Source organism: Xenopus tropicalis, chromosome 3, assembly GCF_000004195.4.
Source record: "Xenopus tropicalis strain Nigerian chromosome 3, UCB_Xtro_10.0, whole genome shotgun sequence".
Classification (NCBI taxonomy): domain Eukaryota; kingdom Metazoa; phylum Chordata; class Amphibia; order Anura; family Pipidae; genus Xenopus; species Xenopus tropicalis.
This window is the reverse complement of record NC_030679.2, coordinates 89,016,302-89,038,179: the sequence shown is the minus strand read 5'-3', so window position 1 is coordinate 89,038,179 and position 21,878 is coordinate 89,016,302. Positions and strand designations below refer to the sequence as shown.

Genomic DNA, 21,878 nt, shown 5'->3' with positions numbered 1-21,878 from the left:
GGTATCATTAATTAATTCATTCAGATTCAAATTAAATGGCAGCTCAGAAAGCAGTGCAATTAACATCAGAATGTCCTAATTAGCCTTGTAGCATCAGTTTATATGACAAGCCAGCCTCATTTTCTGCTTGATAATTTGATAATTTCCTAAGCTTAGCTTTTCAACAGCTGCTCAGATTGTACTGAGCATGTGCACTGTCCTGAACAGTTCTAACAGAATCCCACCTGTGACAACTGTAAAGACCTATATTATTACTACCATAGAGATGCTGAAACTTTAAAAGAGAAGGAAAGGTAAAAACTAAGTAAGCTTTATCAGAAAATTCTATGTAAATACAGCCATAAGCACTTACATAAACACTGTAAAAAAGAATTTGTTGTCTCTTTGTTTTCCTGTGCCAGAGACAAACAGCTCTCTCCTGCTCCCCCCTCCCTCAAGAATGCAAAGAACTCCCTCCCCCCCTTAGGAATGTGTGATCTGAGCCAATCAGCAAGAAGCTTCCTCATAGTCTTGTCATACTGAGCATGTACACCGGTCTTGGTCTTGGTGCAGGAGCAGGGCATTATGGGAACTTTCTTTACAGAGCTCAGCATTTTTTTCCTATAAGGCTTCTGATCATCTGAATGGCAGAAATATGGGGAGACTTAAGGGCACTGTTGAGAGAACTGACGGTATTCCTGTAGCTAGAGATTAACTCTTTATTAGCCTTTCCTTCTCCTTTAAGCTAGTGCAGTCAGTTTAGTCAGTATAAAATATGGCATTTCTAGCCATAAATGTCTTTTTAAGTCAACAACAAGCTAAATTAATTTAATTTATGGTTCTGAGCAGCCTGTAAATTAAAGATTAAATGACTGCCTGCACATGACAGGATGAACATGTGTTCAGTGCTATCCACCTCGTGCTCCAGGATTAGCTTTAGTTGCTTTTTAAACTTTAATGAAATTAGGAAACTATGATATGCTGTTTTTGTTAAATCAAATGACAATCACAATATACAATCTCTGCAGTGAACAAATAAGTATTTATCTCAGCAATGCACCCAGAAAGTAGTAGCCAACAGTAGACTGCAAAACGACTTTACTAGTTTTATGTAGTGTTGCATTACCAGTTAGGCAACCAGATCTCATGCCTAGGGAAACCATCCTCTTGTAGTTGTAATCAACACAAATAAAAAAAAGAAAATACAACTTCAGTGCACCAGGCATGCACAATTACAGCATTGCTCTATGAAACCTTTGAAACATTTGGGCATACCACACCTGGCTTAAGTGGTAAGCTTTTAGTTTTGATGCGAGGGAGGGAAGCATTCAAGAAAGCCCAAGTACTTGTAACTGGACAAAAAGTGAAACTGGGGTCTGTGGCCGCTGTAACTAATATTTAAAAACTACCTATTACTTGTTTGCTCCCTGCTTTCATCCCTCATCTATAAATTTTACTGATTTAAACAAGGATGCCCAGCTGTTTTTAAATACAACTGTTATTCCCTATGTCAAAGTCACACAATCCTAGACTGTAATCCAGATATGTCTTTGGGAGACACTGATATTTATGCACTGGGCAGGGTGGATTGAGGCCATAATGGGGCAACATTGCTGACACTCTGACATTCCCTAATAGGTTTGTGCACAAAAATGTTCTTTTTAGAAGCAGTATGCAAATGTGCATATTGCAGATGTTGGTCCTATAAATTGCTGATTGGTTCAACACGGACAATGAAACCAGATATGTGCATATCATGTCTTCACAATGCGTATCATAAAAAATAGCTTATCTGGTGGTTCCCCAAGTTTTCAGGCCACATCTGAACATAGAGGGGCTACATGACAAGGGTAAACTATACAGTATATTATATAGTAGGAAAAGCCACTACATACCCAGGGACTCCAGTATAAAGCAAGGCATGTAAATTGACATTGTCAATAGAAAATAAAGTTTGTATTTGTGCCCAACATATGTAGTGTTTAGCAAAGAAGGACAGATTAGGAAAAAAAAATATTTTTAAAATGCAGCAGACCATGCCTAATGGTTGAGATACTAGCTATCTGTCTTGCAGCAGAGCATTCAACTTTTTACTACATGATTTACAGCCCTAAAAAGACATCTATTCTAGGCTGATAGAGGTGTGTAAATATGTTATTACTGCATCAGTATTTATACAGTGACTTACAAAAGTATTCGGCCCCCTTGAACTTTTCCACATTTTGTCACATTACAGCCACAAACATGAATCAATTTTATTGGAATTCCACGTGAAAGACCAATACAAAGTGGTGTACACGTGAGAAGTGGAACGAAAATCATACATAATTCCAAACATTTTTTACTAATAAATAACTGCAAATTGGGGTGTGCGTAATTATTCAGCCCCCTTTGGTCTGAGTGCAGTCAGTTGCCCATAGACATTGCCTGATGAGTGCTAATGACTAAATAGAGTGCACCTGTGTGTAATCTAATGTCAGTACAAATACAGCTGCTCTGTGATGGCCTCAGAGGTTGTCTAAGAGAATATTGGGAGCAACAACACCATGAAGTCCAAAGAACACACCAGACAGGTCAGGGATAAAGTTATTGAGAAATTTAAAGCAGGCTTAGGCTACAAAAAGATTTCCAAAAATGCAAAACGCTATGTGTGGCGGAAAACTAACACTGCACATCACTCTGAACACACCATCCCCACTGTCAAATATGGTAGTGGTGGTGGCAGCATCATGCTCTGGGGGTGCTTCTCTTCAGCAGGGACAGGGAAGCTGGTCAGAGTTGATGGGAAGATGGATGGAGCCAAATACAGGGCAATCTTGGAAGAAAACCTCTTGGAGTCTGCAAAAGACTTGAGACTGGGGCGGAGGTTCACCTTCCAGCAGGACAACGACCCTAAACATAAAGCCAGGGCAACAATGGAATGGTTTAAAACAAAACATATCCATGTGTTAGAATGGCCCAGTCAAAGTCCAGATCTAAATCCAATGGAGAATATGTGGCAAGATCTGAAAACTGCTGTTCACAAACGCTATCCATCTAATCTGACTGAGCTGGAGCTGTTTTGCAAAGAAGAATGGGCAAGGATTTCAGTCTCTAGATGTGCAAAGCTGGTAGAGACATACCCTAAAAGACTGGCAGCTGGAATTGCAGCAAAAGGTGGTTCTACAAAGTATTGACTCAGGGGGCTGAATAATTACGCACACCCCACTTTGCAGTTATTTATTTGTAAAAAATGTTTGGAATCATGTATGATTTTCATTCCACTTCTCACGTGTACACCACTTTGTATTGGTCTTTCACGTGGAATTCCAATAAAATTGATTCATGTTTGTGGCTGTAATGTGACAAAATGTGGAAAAGTTCAAGGGGGCCGAATACTTTCGCAAGCCACTGTATGTGTTGGTAATCTATAGGTGCTGTCAGTACAGACATAATAAAGTGTCAGTAGGCTGGTTACAAAGGTATCTTTAGCACTGTATTAGTCTTTAAATGCAGTAAAATTATCTTTTTAAAATATTTACAGTTTTTCTGTGACTGTCTTGAAATTTACACTGGTTACTAGAGGTTGATTACCCTACCAACCAAACTTAAGCTAACAGGGTGTTAAAAACACTTTAAAAAAACACACTTTTTCTAATATAAAATTAAATAATACTAAAGGACCATTATTTAACATGTTCCATATTTATTATATAACTTTTTTTTAAATGTCCAAGACAGAAATGCATAACAGTAAAAGTAGCACTAAAGAAAACACATGATATTCACATGGGAATATTTACTGATTTGCATCTTATTACAGCAACTTGCTGACTCACTGCAGCTTACATTCTATGAGCAACAAAGTCAACAGTCATAATTATTGCTATTCTCTAGGTGCCACTGTAAGCTGTCAGCTCAGTACATGGATGGCTCAATTTATACTCAAGGCAAGGTCACTAACTGGTGCTTTTCTTTTAACACTGGTAATATTAGCCCTGGGGCAGTAACACAAAGCCAGAGCTTTGCTTTCACTAAATAATCATAACTAGTACAGGTATGGGACCCATTATCCAGAAACCCATTATCCAGAAAGTTCCAAATTATGGAAAGACCATCTCCCATAGACTCCTTTATAAGAACATAATTTTTTGAAAGATGATTTCCTTTTTCTCTGTAATAATAAAACAGTAACTTGTACTAGATCACAACTAAGCTATAATTAATCCTTATTGGAGGCAAAATAATCCTATTGGGCTTAAATTAAGTTTAAATTCTTTTTAGTTGGAGATCCAAATTACAGAAAGATCCCTTATCCAGAAAGACCCAGGGCCCGAGCATTCTGGATAACAGGTCCCATACCTGTAAATGGTTACTTGGTAGGTGAAACCACCCTAATACAAAGTTTCTTTGTGTTCGCAAATGAGCCCCACTTTGCCCCTTTTCTTCCAATAGCCCAGATTCTCATGAATAAGGGCCGTGACAAACGGGGAGATTAGTCGCGCAAGTATATGTAATGTATGGAAGTTTTCATGTGACTGCGGCAAACTTTGAGCAACCACAACTGCATTTGCAGTTAGTATATTACCCCCTTATGGGTTAAGAACCCTAAGGAGTTCACATTAAGATTGGATGTAAGAAGTATTATTTGTATGTAGGTGCAGCAGTGATTAATCAGACCCTCCCTCTCATATTCCAACTTGTATGAAGTAGGGTTCTTATTGTATATTTTGCATCACTGTAGCAACAGGATTGCATTTGTGTGCTCTATATTTCAAAACCTTAAAAAAAGACCACAATCTTTATACAAAAAATTGTCCAAAGGTTTATAGTGGCTATTGGATTGTCACAACACAAAAAGGGTCATTTATTTTTTTCACAGAATTATAGTATACATTTTGTATATAGTTTACATGTGTTGGTATTTGGATGCATATTGTGGCTAACATTTTCAGAGTCTCGTACGTCTGGTGTTAAAATAGCATTAGCATGTGATTGTTGTGGTGCAGGTCTGCTGCACCTATTTATGCAACCTGCTATGGGAACCCGGAAACTACCACCAAATTCTGAATGGCAAACTGTGGATTCTGGCAAATGCCAGAGGGCTGCTGTAAGATGCCATAGACAGTAGTCACTATTTCGTGAGCTGGTGTGAGACTGTTTGGGCCTCTGTGTATTTGTAATATCAGGGCCTACTTTAAATCTCAGTGTGGTCCTAGCAGTAGCTCCTGGGTCCCTCAGTGTCAGTTGATGCACTTGTCCACAGTTCAGGAGAAGAGGCATAAGGGATGCAAAGGAGCTTAGCATAACTATATAGAAATGAAGGAAGAATGTTTGAGTGATAGTACTGCTAATGAATGGCATTAATAAATGCAACATTTCATTTTAGTGTAACATTATTCATAAATGGCTCCAAATGTTTGGCTGAATCCAAATCGTAAAAAAGTGCTAGGATTCTTTGGATTCTCAAACCAAATCCTGTGTTCAGAATTCATAATATGGTCCACTCACCTTATTCTAACCATGACACCATGATATAGTGGAGCAACTGAGGGAAAGCAGACCCATGTTTAATACATATAAGTGTAAACAATGGTAATTTAAATAATTATTTTTATAAAATACTAACATATTCCATGCAGCAGGATGGTACAGTTGGCTGGTTGAAATCTGCTTTCCATCCATATTACTTTCATCAGATTAAAGAGAGGAAGGTTTTAGCTTCTGCTTTAATGCATATTGATTATGCTGCTATATATAGATCAGCTTTTCAACCAGTTAAAGCTTAGCACATAATCTATAATAGATTGCTGGCTGAGAAGTTTATTTTAAGGTGAAATGTGTGGCCTGACCTAAAAAGTGAGTTGCTGAATAAGGTTGAGCTGTAAGGATGTTCTGAATGAGTTTCACTAGGGGAACAATTATTGGTGTATTACACATGAAGCAGAGCAAAACAATCTAGCAGCTAAACTGAGCAATACCCTTGGAAACTGCCAAGTTCATTAACAACTGTAGAGCACAGGAGCTTTATGTAGAGCACAGGGGCTTTATGAGTCAAAAAATGGATTGGATAGTCCAACCTGGCATTAATTAATGTTAACAGTTAACAAGGAATATTTGGCCAAAAATCAGGTATACCTAGCTTGGGGGGGGAATAGTTTGCTTATTAATTAAAAGATGAGTGAGAAAGATTGCTAAAAGTAACACCGCAAATTTTTGAACAAACAAAACTTTCTTTTCTTTTATAAATGTCTAAAACATCAGGGATTTGTTATCTCAGATCTCCAAAATAATAAGTGGTCTGAAGTCTATAGGCATTGTTTTTCCCAGTTAAAGGGGTTGTTCACCTTTAAATAACTGTTTGTATGTTGTAGAGGGAGATATTCTGATTACAATTTATCTTCATTTTTTATTATTTGTGATTTTTGTGTTATTTTGTTTGGCAGCTCTCTAGTTTGGCATTTTAGCAGCTATGTGGTTGCTAGGGTCCAAATAAGAAGTAATAAAAAGTAACAGTAACATTTAAATGATAGTACTATAGTGCAATAGTTGTTTGGCTGCCAGGATATGTGACACCTATTTAAAAGCTAGAAAGAGTCAAAAGAAAAAGGCAAATAATTCAAAAACTATAAAAAATAAAGACCAGTTGAAAAATTGCTAAGAACTGGCAATTCTATAACATACTAAAAGTTAATCTGATCAATATCAATATTAATAGATACTGTTTGCAAATTAGCATGGACTCATTTTTGTAGCTGATTGATCAGAATTGTAGCAAATAGGAATTAATCTATCTGATAAAATTGCCCTACAGGGTTTCATTCTGGATGGCTTAATAGAGGAGATATTCTTAGGCTCTTTCAAGCTCCTGCTATTAAAGCAGAAAAATAAAATGGCTTAAAACTGGCCTGTAAATAACACAATCCACGCTTTTAGATGCTTGTCATAATCTACGCTTCAACAAAGGCTGGCACAAGAACTGGGCCATCGCGTTAGAACTGATGCAATTCAAAAGTAAATTTATGTAAATAAAAAATATTCCAAAAGACTTACACATTTATTGCCTTGTGGGGCAAAACATAACCTACTCTTAAGTGCCCCCACAAGGCACAAAACACATTGTTTCTGAAGACTAGTGTCTATAACCTCCTCTTTGCTTAAAGGCATGAGCACCCAGATCTGGATGTTCTATTTAAGTAATGTGTTTGTAGTAATGTCCCCAACTTAAACTTTTGATTGAACTTTCATTTGTAGTACAATAGAAAAGGGATCAGGTTGGAAAGAGTGGGAGGAAACAGAAGCAGGATAAATGAGAAAATGTCACTCTTCCAGGTGCTTCATATCACAGATGATATAGATGCTAAATCCAAAACCATACCACTACAGCAGGGCAGGAATACTAATCCATGCTAGTATACTATTCCATGCCTATTGTTAAAATAAATGCCAGCTTATATTTAAAGTTTAAGTTTAAATGTTTTATCAATAGCTCTTGTAGTTCACTCAGTAGATGCTGGAAAAGTGGAGTCTATTGTTTTTACCAACCTTCCAACACCCCTTATAAATACTTTTTCTTTGCTGTGGGTTGGATCCGATTCTGGAATATATTAGCCATAAATGCTGACAGATGCTGTCAGAGAATTATGCATGATATTATATTTTGATATTGGTGTATTTTTAAGTTTCTGAAGCATTCTTTGGTGATAACTTATCAGTCCTTAGCATGTAAAAACAACCAGGCATAGTGTCATCTCAGGTCTTTCAATAGTGGCATGTGTTTGGAAATTTTAATATAACGCCACCCATACATGTTGAACTGCATCCAAAAGAACATTCTGAAATAACTATTCAAAAATATAATAATAGGGAAAGAGGTCCTATCCACAGGTTAAGAATTTGCCAGTGTGGCACTAGCCTTAAACTATGATCTGGTTTCTAGGGTACTATAGACAAGGTGATGAATATGGGCATATGTGTGCAGAAAAATTAGTGCTTCATATGATTAATAACAATACAAATCTAACTATAAGGTCAAGAGTTAAAAAATACTTTAAAAATAACAAAAATTAAGACAAATTTATGGAAATATAGTTTAAACTAAAAGCAAAATATAAGGTGTACTGTGCCTTTAAGTGCAGCAATATGATCATTCTCTATGAGCATGTGGTGTAATGCAGAACCTTAATATTCTATTTACAATGCTCTAGTACACTTATGGGCTTCAGCATGCCACCTTTCTTTTCCAAACTGTATACAAATTACTTGTAACACATACATGTATGATTACAAAAATGTGTGATTTACCCAGAGCCCCAAACCTCAACAGTTTCAAGTGAGCCTAGTAGAAAAATACTTAGAAAGCACATTTTCAGATATATTGAACTTAACATGGTCTTTTTTAACACATTAGTAAATTACAGTATTTATAGGGAAGATGTTACAACTACAATAATAAATCTCAATCTGTAGTAGTGTGTAATAAATCTGTAAATTTCTCAATCTAAATTTTCCCTGGCTGCAAATGGCAGTTAATAGTTATAAAACTGGAGGGGAAAAGAAATCCTACTTATAAGATAGAATTTTTAATCACTTAGGACAGCTTAATGACACTTCCATCACCATTCTCATTCTAGCTGCCATCACCACTGGAGGCTAGAATGATATGAGAATAGTTATGTTACAGGGTTACTTGGATTCAGTAATTCTGGGTAATTCAATGTTTTAATCTTTTTTAGAGTAGGAGTATTGAGGGAGGAGAGAAAGAGACTTTCTAAAACTGAAAATAAGCTAATAACCAAATAAGAACTTGTGAGAGAACCATTAAAATATGAATGGGTGCTTGAGATATTTGAAGGAAAAATTTAATTTTCCACCAGAAAATATTATGTGAAAAATATTAGTAATTCTATTATAAAATAAACATAAAAGAGCCTTTGTTTTGTGCTCTAGTGCCATCTTCAGGGAAGACCATGCATGCAATACATTTGTCACCCCCTATTTAATTTAACTGCCTACTTCAAAATGTTTTATGCTTTGAGCAGGACAGCCCATCTAAACCAGGCATAAATAAATCAAGAATGCCCATTATTTAGCTGATGGTTCAACAAAAGCTAGTAATGCTCCACTGTTGCAAAACATTATATTTTTTTGTAATTTTACTTTTGTTTTTTTCCCACCAACAGTTTCATTAAGACTGAAGATTGAAAATATATTTAGACAAGGGGCCTGATTCACTAAAGGGCGATAAAACGTGCGCTATTCTTATTGTGCGCTAAAATTTTTACCGCCGCTTAATTTTGGCGATTTTTCGCACGATTCACTATAAGCATATTCGCGCTTTTTTACGTGCGATATTGCATGCGTTATTTAACTCGCGAAAGACTATTTCAATGCGGTATTTGCCGGTACATGTGCTAAATTATGCAAATAATCGCCGAATATGAATGGTAGCATAGAAATAGTGTATAAAAATTGTCAAAGCATATAAATGGTGTATATAAATATTAGCCACATATAAATAGTAGATGCTTATAAATAGTAGCCACTAGTGATGAGCAAATGTGTTCTGGTTTCTTTAGTGAAAAATTAGCAAATCTTTCGAAAGATCCCCGAAACGGCAAAAATGTTGTGCGGGCAAAAAAATTGTTGCCCGTGACTATTATTTTTTGACACTTGTATCAATTTTTGGATGTGCGGTGAATTTTTGCGTGGCGAATTTTTTCATGCGTTTTGCCATTGGCGGATTGGTTTGCGAAACGCATGAAAAAATCCGCTGCGAAAAAATTCAACGCACGTCCAAAAATTCGCTGCGAATCCATGCCTTGAATAAATAACACTGTAAGTCCATATTTTATTGCAAAAAATCATTTACTGTACTTTTGTATAATTTTTCGCCTGCCTGTAGTAGGTGTTAATTTTCGTATAGCCGAATGCGATATTTAGCGCGCAAAAGTTATAGTGAATCATGCGATCGTATTCTTTTCAGCGCGGAAATTAACGCAAAATGGTAAGACTAGTGCGAGAAATATCCCATGCGAAAATGGCGATTTTTCGCACGCGATAATACTATGGTGAATCGCGCGCAAGTTATTTTGCGTTTTTTAACGCGAAAAAGCGTTAAAAGCGCCCTTTAGTGAATCGGGCCCAACATGTCTTAAATGTAAATGTAATACAGGAAAGGGATCCCTTATCCGGAAACCTGTTATCCAGAAAGCTCCGAATTACAGAAAGCCCGCCTCCCATAGACTCCATTTTAATCAAATAATTCAGAATTTTAAAACTGATTTCCTTTTTCTCTGTACTAATAAAACAGTACCTTGTAATTGATCCCAACTAAGATATAATTAATCCTTGGATGCAAAACAATCCTATTGGGTTTAATTAATGTTTTATTTATTTTTTAGTAGACTTAAGGTATGGAGATCCAAATTACGGAAAGACCCCTTATCCGGAATACCCTTGGTCCCGAGCATTGTGGATAACAGGTCCTATACCTGTATTCTGAAAATTTCTCCATTAGAAGTCATCACCTTCACTGTTTAACAAATGAATATACCTCTATAAATTTGACCTCTCACAAGAGAGGATTATTTACCATTGTCCTAGGTTAAGAATCTGCTGCTAGGTGTAGAGCGTTCACTGTCAGGCATAGAGGAACTCTCTACTTAACGCCTGCGCACATTAAGTTCAGGTCAAGTTTACTTTTTTGCTTTCAATTTTATCACCAGATAGTTATCTTAATATATATATCTTTTAACTATAATGTACCTACTGCAATATTCCAAAACGAGGAAAACATTCTCTTACCTCAGACTAACTAATGTACCAGATGCACTGGAATGGATTCATTCATATTTATGGCATTTACTCACTTTAACACCCTATATATGCAGGAAGAAGCATTTTGCATTCTGAGAAACACATATAGAAGTTCTAGCTAGAAAATTATATTCCACTGTCTTTCTTATGTAGCATAAAGCCTTAAAGAATGGAGGGGGAAATGACTTGTTTCTCTTTAATGAGTAGTTAATAAGGAAGCCAGCAGTAAACTACAAGTTTCTTTATAAAGGACTGAGGAGTGATCTTATATAGATCTTATATATGCAACGTGAGGCATGTGCACGTGTACATTGGATGTAAAATGTGCATAAGTTGATTGGTACATTCAGATAAATGATTCAGCATATGCTGTTGTCAGCAGTCTTGGGGGAGTTTCAGCTGTATCATTTTGTACATTGTTTTGTCATTGAACTTTAATTTCTCCTTAAGCTCAAGACCAACAACATACTTGCTTTGCACAGCAAATCCATGTATACATACTGGCTGTAATTTTTTTTTTATCATAATTCACCTTCCGTTTAAAGGAGAACTGTAACTTAAGAAAAAGATGGGCTAGAAATGCTGTATATCATGTTTTAAGATTCTGTACCAGCCCAAAGCAACCATAGCCCTTTAGCAGTAAAGATCTTTTCCTCCAAAGCTCTCCATCTTGTTTTCTGCAGATTTTACTGCACATGCTCTGTGCTGCTTTCAGTTACCTAAGTTTAGGGACTGACTCACAATATCCTGAATATTTAGAATATAAATCTCACAATACAAGGCTGATTAGTAATTTATACATATTCATTAACCAGTGTAATTTACATTAGAATTTAATTTAATTCATCCCTGTAGCATCAGCATCTGTGACATTTTCTGACAAGCTTCTGACAGCCCCTAAGTTTAGCTTCTTGACAGCTGCCCAGACCATACTGTGCACGTGAGTGTCACTGACACTTTTAACAAAATCCAAGGTGGTGATCCCCTGAACACAACTCTAAAGGCCTGATTCATTACTGTTATAGAGATTCTGAAATTTGAGGCTGGGGCAGTAAATTCACTATAGAAAATACAGTATTCCTTTAACATATATACATATATAATATTTTGTGTTGTGCCCAACTTACAAATATTTTAGTGTTCATAGTTCTGCTTTATTTCATGCATTCTAAAGCACAACCCTCCAAAACTTGGCACTTGGGTCAGACTCAGCTTCTGCAATGCTTCCCATCCCAAACCTGACAGTTGGCTTACATATATGTAACTATAAAGGTTATAGGGCTGAAGTTAAAGCTCTTAGTTAGTAAGCTGCAGAAGTGAGACAGGCTAGGTTGCTAAGCAGTAAATGAGGAGACTCCATGTTCACAGAATAAAGAAAACAATTCATGCAAATATAGCAAATATAGCAAATCACGCAAGTGTTTTAACACAATGTTGAGTGCATCCAAGGTGTGTTCTACATGGGTACAAAGCCTCTCACAAAATGTTTTAGGTATATTACTGTAGGTTCAAGTGATTATGCATTATTTATTCCTATCTCCCAGACAATTTGTTAGCTTTTGTGATAAGATGTTCCTAATTAGCAAAGACAAGACCCTTGAGATAGAGGCAAATTAACAACAAGCCAGATGCAAATGACTGATAGAGAAGTTTAGTACGTCAAAGGACTTGACCTTATGTGCCCTTTTTGCAGAGGCATTTTTATCACACACAACTGTAAAATGGAATTTACAAATTCTTCCATTATTGAATTCTCAGGGCTTTTTGCACACTGATACGCAAGGGTTAAACCACCTCCCTGTTTGTCTAAATCGGCTTCTGGCTGAAGCTCATACAGTGCAGTGACAGGGATTACTTTTTGCTTAACTTAGGACAGATAGGGACATGACATCTATTAATCCAAGCTTGTTGTGTTCAGGCTAATTTTAGCCAACGATTCACTCAGGGGGCACTCAGTGAAACATACATTGCTGGTAGATGGAGAACTAGAAATGGTTAAAAATGTTGCGCGTTTTGATGTAGTAACTACACAAATATATTAGTCAACACAAAATATTTCAGTATTTTATTTTTAATTTCCAAATGGAGTGCTGAGAAGTAAGAAGGATTTTCTGCTGGTAGGTTAATGGGTACATTTGGGGAGCCACAAGAGCCCTATCTTTACCATCAGACTTTGTGCTGCAGCGGGTAATGCATTACTACTGATAAATTAACATTCCTTCTGGCATACATGGACAAGGACACTTGTTTGTGGCTAAATAAATAAAAACACAGGGTGCACTGCATCTCCATTGCACAGTATATATTTATCCCTGACTAGGGTTAGCATTACCTTTAAGGTTTGAGGACACCTATTAAACCCACATGATGCAAGTTGGATGCATAGATCAAGGATTCAATAAGTGTCCTTTTTAAATGGAGTGAGATGGTAACCCTATTCCTGACACTGACAGAACCCAAAAACTTCTAGATGTTTTTCTTCTCTGCATTCACACTGTACAAGCAGGCTAGTTGGTGCTACACTGTTCTGGGCCTTGGACATTGCTGTATTTTGCTACTAGAGGGGGTATTGTTGAGACTGTACAATAATCTCTTAATGCATATAGCGGGCACATTTAAGTGCTACAGAAATGGTCTGTAACCATTATGGATATTAAAAGATTAATGCATATATATTAATAAAGAAACAATCCTTTCTGTTATGACAGTTCCTTTATGTAGCCTTACCTTTAGTAAAACATACTCTTGGTAATCACAAGGCAGTACTTGTTTACAAGTAAAGCTGTGTTTTGCATCTTCCTTGGAGCACAGCAATACTTAGAAACATTCTTAAGCTTAGCTTTGCAACCCAAATATTGATTTATGTACCGTGTTTTAACAAATATTTATATATTAGGAGGATGTTTCTCTGTATTCCGGGGATAAATAAAGGTGGGGGCCCAAAAATATGCATTTATTGTAACCCTTCACCAATAAACACATCATATGCTGCTTGGAGCACTTGTTAGTTGTGTGTTTTGCATAGTGTTTAAAATAAGTAAAGATATAAATTATTATATGAATATTTATACATATATGTTTTTTAGAAACTCATGTTGAAAGGAAGGACATGCTTGCATATGGCTAGGTAGGGCAGGCCAAGTAGCCATGTTTTTGCATTTTGCTCCCTGTTCTTTGGGTTAAATGTTTTCTAAATCCATTTACATAACAATAGCCCATGGGCTCTTGTGATAATTTTGCAGATTTTGATATGAGGACGCCTTTGAGGTACCATATACCCATAATCTATAGACATAGTCTAATTCAGATCTATGTAACCGACAAAGCATATTTTGTATATATACACAAACTAAACCCAATCCTATTTATTCTATGTATTAGTTATAAATTGGAGGAATGGTAGTTTGCCTTCACATTTTAAAGAAAGCATTACTGTAAATATTTGGTAAAACCAATTGAAATATACATTTGATGCAGCAGAAAAATGAAGATAATTGGAAATTTGCCAAGAGTAGGGCATTTTATAACATACTAAAAGTTGTTAATTGTGAACTACAGAAGAGCAGGCATGGGGGTCTTATAATTGGCAATACTTTTGTGCTATATGATGGCAATACCTTAATACAGATACAGCATATTTTATGGTTTATAAAAGATCTTTAACAGGGTTGGACTGGGAGGTGCAGGGCCCACCGGAGCTACCACCCCAGGGGCCCTGCACCCCCCAAGGTGCCACCGCCGGCCAAGTTGTTTGTACTTTGCACCCTGCCTTCCACTTAGATCCATAGGTACATCCTTTGTCTGCCATAATGTAGGCTTACTGATAAAAATCACTGGTGGGGGGGGGGGGGGGGTTGTTATATATTTGAGTCCCCTAGGACACAGGCGGTGTCATTCTGTGGCTACTAAAGCAAATAAAGTGCTGTAAGGCCTTACCTTGAGTATGTGGTGCAGTTTTGGGCTCCAGTCCTTAAGAAGGATATTAATGAGCTGGAGAGAGTGCAGAGACGTGTAACTAAACTGGTAATATTGGAATATTTATGCTAGACTGTGGAGGTTGTGGTTGTTTTCTCTGGAAAAGAGGCGCTGGCGAGGGGATATGATTATTCTGTACAAATACATTAGAGGGGATTATAGACAGATAGGGGGGTATTATTTTTTCTCATAAAACCGATCAACCAGAGGCCACCCCTTTAGATTAGAGGAATGGAGCTTCCATTTGAAGCAGCGTAGGTGGTTTTTCACGGCGAGGGCAGTGAGGTTGTGGAATGCCCTTCCTAGTGATGTTGTGATGGCAGATTCTATTAATGCCTTTATCTACAGTTAGTATTAATGGTTGTATATATAGTTTATGTATGTGATAGTATAGATTGGTAAGTATAGGTTGTGTGTGATGGATTTACTTGGAAGGGTTGAACCTGATGGAAATCCAAAAATAGGAAAAAAGCTTCAGCAGGTTTGCTGCTAAACATTTTTTATGGGTAGTGGTAACACTACCACTACCCATAATAAATGCTTTGCAGCAAACCTGCTGAAGCTCTTTTCCTATTTTTGGATTTCTACAATTGTATTTGGTTGCAGCACAGAGCAACAACTAGGAGCTAAAGCTTTATTTATTATTATTATTATTTTATACAAAGTTCACCTACAATTTTTAATTTTTGAACTTGATGGACTCTGGTCATTTTTCAACCCTATGTAACATTTACTTAGGGGTATATTTATCATGCGGTGTAAAAAGTGTAGTAAAACATTACCAGTGATGTTGTTCCAAGCAGCCAATTACTGTAGATGCTTTCCTTGTTTTTTTTCCTGGTTTTCTAACTGTTGAAATCCAATTGCTGATTGGTTGCCCTGGGCAACATCACCAGTAATATTTCCCTCCACTTTTTACACAGCATGAAATAAATATACCCCAAAGACTGGAGATAAATATCATCGGAGTTGCAACATCACCGGTGATATTTATCTCCAATCTTAGTAAACATGCCCCATATTTTGCATTTTGCACTTCAGTCAAATGCACAAGCTAGGGAGCAAAAACAGGCACAGGTGGTATGGGATGGCCTTGCAACCAGCTGAATATAGTACATAAAAATATTCTGCTGAAATCTAGCAATCCTGACATATTCTATTTGCTTTGCAAGTTATTACTTGTTTTAATTGTCCCTCCCTCTCTACACATCTACTTATCATAATATTTTCCAGTACAATGCAAATAGTTGTGATCAGAGAAATCACTGCAGCCAAAACACTCACTAGTTAGACATCATATTGCCAGTTCATCATGATTAAAGGAATATAGAATATTATTTATACTTTGCCCTACTCTGCTAATCTCTATGCTCCCTACTGCTTCTGTATAACTGTACTATGTGCTTCTCTCTCCTCTTTGATTGTAAGCTTTTGAGTTGGGCTCTTGCTCTGCAAATACAGGTATGGGACCGGTTATCCAGAATGCTCAGGACCTGGGGATTTCTGGATAAGGGATCATTTCATAATTCAGATCTCCATACTTTAGGTCTGTTAAAAACCATTTAAACATTAAATAAACCCAATGGGATTGTTTTGCCTACAATAAAGATTATTTATATATTAGTTGGGATCAAGTAGAAGGTACTGTTTTAATATTACAGAGAAAAAGAAAACATGTTTTAAAATTTTGGATTATTTGATTAATATTGAGTCTATGGGAGATAGCCATCCCATAAATCACAGCTTTCTGGATAACAGGTTTCTGGATAATCGATCACATGCCTGTATAGGTATCGCTGTTCCACTCCACAGCACTACTTATTATCTTGCAGCTTAAGTATTTGTCAGTGAGTTTGAAATAGATGCAAGTTTATAGTTGTGTTAGGTTGAAGACACACAGAGCTACTTAGTATCTGTTACTTGTCAGAAAATACCATACAATTGCCATAGACAATACTAATAATTTTCTCTACTATAACACACAGAGGCAATTATCAGTAAATGATCAGCATTGTCTATTTTTGTAGCAGTGACAAGTAGCTGCTACTAGTTGCTCAGTGTGTCTTCTCACTTAGCACAAAAGATACAGAGTACTTCTGGTGTCAAATGCTGTGTGGGTTGGATTCCCATGAAAGCTTCTTGTGACCTTGGGTGGGAGCAGACTGCACAACTAAAATGTTGTGCCCAATGCCACATAAACAAACCGGCAATGTCATATAATAACTATGGTTAAATTAACACTGAAATGTCTGAATTAATGGTGTTTGTGGAGGGTGGGAAGTGTAACAAGTTATTTTGCTTCAGGATCTCTAGCAAAATATGAGAAAAAAATTGCATAAAAAAAAGTCACCACAAAACAAGACCCATTGACTTCAATGTGTTTTGTGAATTTTGCCAAAGCAGCAGGACAGTTTGGTCATCACTAATAATCATCTGTCATATGTAAGATTCAACCAAATTTGTTTGGCTCAATAGTTACAGTATATAGTGTAATATGACCACCTGCACTATAGCTCACTTTGACTATGACTAAAGTATCTCCTTCTGACCAAATTAAATGAGGCAAAACTGTTGGCGCAAAATGAATAAATAATGACATTTCACATGTATGGTAAGGACAAAAATAATAATTAATTTGAGATTGATATATAGCTCTATAAATACAGTATATACCATATCTTAAATGGTGCTTAGTGATGTCCTCACAGTAGTTAGAATTAATTATTAATGTTTAACTTTTGCTATGTGACATTGCAAAGCTTTTGTATTAATACAAAGTACAAATAATATACCCCTCCCCCCCAAAAAATCTGAGAATATGTAGAAACGCATATGGCAACAACAGATATATATCATAAAAGTTATGTAACTGTATAAAGGTACATTACTACAGAACTATGGATCATTTATTAAGTGCATGGAGGGGTGCAAAGTACTTCAAAAAGTTCAGTTTTGCCAATTGAATTGAGTTTTTTGTTACTTAGATTGTAAGATCTACTTGTGCTTCTTATATGTATTTAACTGTACTTTAACCCATTTGTTCTATTAATGTATTGTTCTGCTGTACAGCACTACATACATAAGTAGCAATACAGGTATATAAATAAAACAAATATATACATGCTTTGCACCCTGTCCAGCACCTCTCTTAATTCCAGCAGATTTGTGCCCACTTTAACTGGAGTACAGAGTCCTTCACTTATTCCCAAGAATAAGCACTATATTTATTAGGAGCAGGCAGAGGGAAGCATGTAGATATCCCCCTACCCCTCTCCTAACCTGCTTGTTAAGGTGGCCATATTTTGGAGATCAGATCAACCGGATATTGTCCACCTCATGGTAGGCATATCAGTGAAATATGAATTCTGCTCTTTTGGCAACCTTGATAAAAAAGCAGATCTTTTCATGTATGGTCACCTATATTTAGATACACAATTCAGGGGGCACTGCTATGTGCAGACTGCAATGGACTGCAATGTACTAATGGCCTATGGCAAGAGGTAAGGACAGGGCTGAAGGTGCTGCACTGTACACATAAGTTTAAATTTCCAATCCAGCAATAGGTGCAGCGAGACCCAAGACACAATTACTTTTAGAATGTGTCCAGGATCATAGTAAATGACAACTAATGATCGCTGAAAAGCTTATATTTTAGCATAAGGGTCATTGACAAAAAGTGCAAGAAGTACCATATTTTTCACACTTTAACCACCCTGCCCAGCAATTAGACCCAGCACATCCCCCATGAATACAACTGTTTTCATGATGTAAGGGTGGTGAAGGGGCAAATAGGCACCCCCTCTCTCACCCTAGACCCCCACGCTCCAAATGACTGCAATTTAGGATTCCTGTCATTCGGAGGTGACAGAGCTACCTTACATCCGACAGTACTGCACTCTGCACCTTGAAGTGGAGTGCAGCTATGCCTAAGAGGCAGTATGTGTTGTACATATGAGGCAAATGCAAAGTAAATTATCCATATTACTTTTAATAATCAATATTTTATCTATATGTTTTTTTCAGTCTAGGAACCTGCTATCTGAAAGAGCATGACCCCCCTGCCCATGGAAATAGTAGCTTGATCTGCCCTTGATGTGCTCCAGTTAATGTTTGCTGTAATAGTATGTAAAGAATATAGATATTAGTCTGTTATATCTGGGAGGACTGTTAATCAGGAGGATGTCATCAGAGAGTGGCAAACTCTTATGTATTGGAAATAAATTATTTGTGCTTTTTCAGGGACATGTTACCATGGCAATGAGCTTCACTCCTTCTCCTGTGTTTGCCATTCGGACATGGCTGGTAGGAGCGCGTGCCTCCTGGATAGCTCCTACTGAAGTCTCTCCCTTTGTAAGTATTTATGGCCAGTCCTTTACAGCTACTGTTCCCTTCTCTTTATACTTTATTGGTTTCATTTTTAACTACTATTCTTACACTGGCAATCGCTACTTTGTTGTGATTGGTAACATGTTTTCCATTTGACTTTCTCCATGCCTTTATTTTATATTTTAGCTTCTACTTTTTTGTTCTTTGACATTTCTACATTTCTGTAAGTTTATTATTTGTTTTGCACTTTAAGTGTGGGGGAAGGTGACATCACAGTGATGTAACTTTGCGCCAAAAGCATTCGCAGGCTATTTATTGGGGGTTTGGACACTATGAGGCATCTAGAGAAAGGTCCTAATATGTGACTGAAACACTGATTTTGCACAATAAAGAATTCTTTATCAAGTCCTGTGCAGTACTGAGCCTTTTTGGTTATTCTGTACTGTACAATTCTGTACCCAGCACCCAGGCATTTTTTGTTTTTCAGAGTGTGCCCTCCCTCTCTTATGGTGTATATATATATATATATACACACACACACACACACACACACACAGAAACATGGCTAAGCCAAAAAATGGTGGACTAAATGATCCCCTTCTCTATACATATTGGGCAGCCTTAGCCATGAATGTGTTTGTGAGGCTAGACAGTGTATGGCTTAATGTAACTTACTTATATTATAACAGCAATGTGTAATTTCCTACTTGGACTCCTGTTGAATGGATTGTGTGACATTTTGAAAAATTCTCCATATGTCCAGAAACCAAATTTGGGGTGGCAGTTCATTTTTCAAATATATCTATTTTCAGAGGGTCAGTTGCCCAATTCTTCCAGATTTAACTCACTAGCTAGCACTTGAAGTTGACTTGCTACCTGGTCTCCTCTAAGGAAATGCTCAGCAACCCAACTTCCTTAGCCCTCCATACTGAGCAAGACCAAGACCTTTGGGTGCCTGTACCACTGGAAGTAGTGTAAAAAAAAAAAAAGTGTCGTGGGAGAAAGCTTTAACCCTGGGGATGACATAGATATAATTTTCAACATCCCTTTCAATCAGTATTCCTTTAATTAAAGATGCATACTGACTATTATGCATTTATTATTATTACTACAGGAAGTATTTGACAAGAGTAACCTGTAAAACCACAGTGCATTGCCAAAAATGTAAATACAACTAGTCTACTATATTAAACATGTTACTTTAATGCAATAACTATGACATATCCAAACCACCAAGTTCCCAGAGTGCCTTAGCTCCAGGTGTCACAGCCTTTGGACAGTTTTGCAGTCCATACACAACAATATTGCAATCTCTTAAAAAGTCATAGAAATGTGTGTGCATGTGAGTACATATAATCAGTAACTGGACACTGCCAGGGAAGGAGCTGTGACTTTGTTAAACTTAATTTTGCCTCTTACCTCTCAGGTTCATACCCTGCCTGCAGCCGGGTGGCGCTGTACCTCTGCGCTGCGGTCTCATGCCCATGGAGATGGCCGCTGTGTATAGGGGAGCAGCCGTTGATCATTGAGCGCCTATGTGAATTGTGAGATGGTGAAATTGGGGGTTCCTTCACATCACCTACTATAAGGCGGTAGTCATAGTGTCCTTGCTGGGCATCTCCCTCATACCTGTACCCATCCATACCCAGTGACAAAAACACAATCACTGATGAGAATTGCTGTAGAAGAGGTTACTGGGAGTCACTTGCACATCCTAAGACGCTTTCAATAAATCAATCTTGCAAACGCCTTGCAAAGTGCTGTTACCAAGTTGCAAAACAGGTTTCCCACAGTGCTGAACTCATTCACAGCAGAGAGTTAGCTTGGATCTCTGAGCTGTACAGTTTCTCTATCTGTCAAAGAGGATCTGAGTATTTAACATCCAGATAGCTAGGGAATTTGCACACTTGCAGATTCCCTGCCCCCTTTCTCCCTGCGTGCATCTGTCTCCAGGAGCTGTCTCCACCCAGAGGACAGATTGTGAGAGTTGCACAGGGGACCAGAGAGTGTCCTGCCTCCTTTGGGTACCTTTATCACAGGACCCAGGCCTCGCAACTTCTGCTGATGTTTGCTGTATAGTGCTTGTTGCTTAACTTGTGTACAATATTTAAAAACAGGCACAGCTGATATGCATATTTGGCTTTTCTAAAGACATTCTGTTGCTGGGAAAGTGCTCATTGTTGCAATGCTTTGCTAAAAATAAGAATTCACTATGTCAGTATTAATGCTTCTGTATTTATATATAAGCTCTTACACATGCAAAGATGGTAAATTACAGCATCAGGTGCAGTATCAGAAATGACTGTGTAGCATATAACATGTAATGGAAGAGATTAATAGATTCAAAGGTAAACATATCCCATTGGAGCAATTGAATGTTCCAAGCAAGTTGTAACAAGTTCCAAGCAAATTTAGATTTACCATAAATGTTACTGAGTTAAAACACTATTGAAAAGCATGTTTCATGCAGTAGGCCTGGCTAGTGGAACAATGTGGCTTCAGCTGTAGATTTGCTATTGCTAAATCTTTACCCTCTGCTCAAAACAATTCAGAACCCCTATTTTCATGTGACTGTCCATCTGAAGACAGCAATCTTCTTTTAGCATTCCTGCTCTCAAATAAAAGTGTGCGTTAGTAGTTATATTGTTATATTCAGTTTGGTATTAAAGGAACAGGAACATCAAAAAATGAAAGTATAAGTAAATAAAATATATTGTACTAGGTTGCCCTAGGCAACACGGTCGGCCGACTCGGCGGGGCGATTAGATCGGTCATTGCCTCCGCCGCTAATGACAAGCGGC

At 37.3% G+C, this 21,878-nt stretch overlaps 1 protein-coding gene across 2 annotated transcripts in view; it reads right to left on the bottom strand.

Annotated features, from left to right (window-relative positions):
* The window catches only part of impdh1 (IMP (inosine 5'-monophosphate) dehydrogenase 1), a 77,501-nt gene extending 56,706 nt beyond the window's left edge, over positions 1-20,795 (bottom strand). The window contains exon 1 of one of the 2 annotated variants that reach the window (XM_031897961.1): positions 20,497-20,795. In XM_031897961.1, coding sequence (XP_031753821.1) covers positions 20,497-20,720 — 224 coding nt within the window. In that variant the 5' untranslated portion in view covers positions 20,721-20,795. The remainder of the gene's footprint in view (positions 1-20,496) is intronic. The other variant, XM_031897960.1, reaches the window with a different exon arrangement.
* Between the last annotated feature and the right edge of the window lie 1,083 nt (positions 20,796-21,878).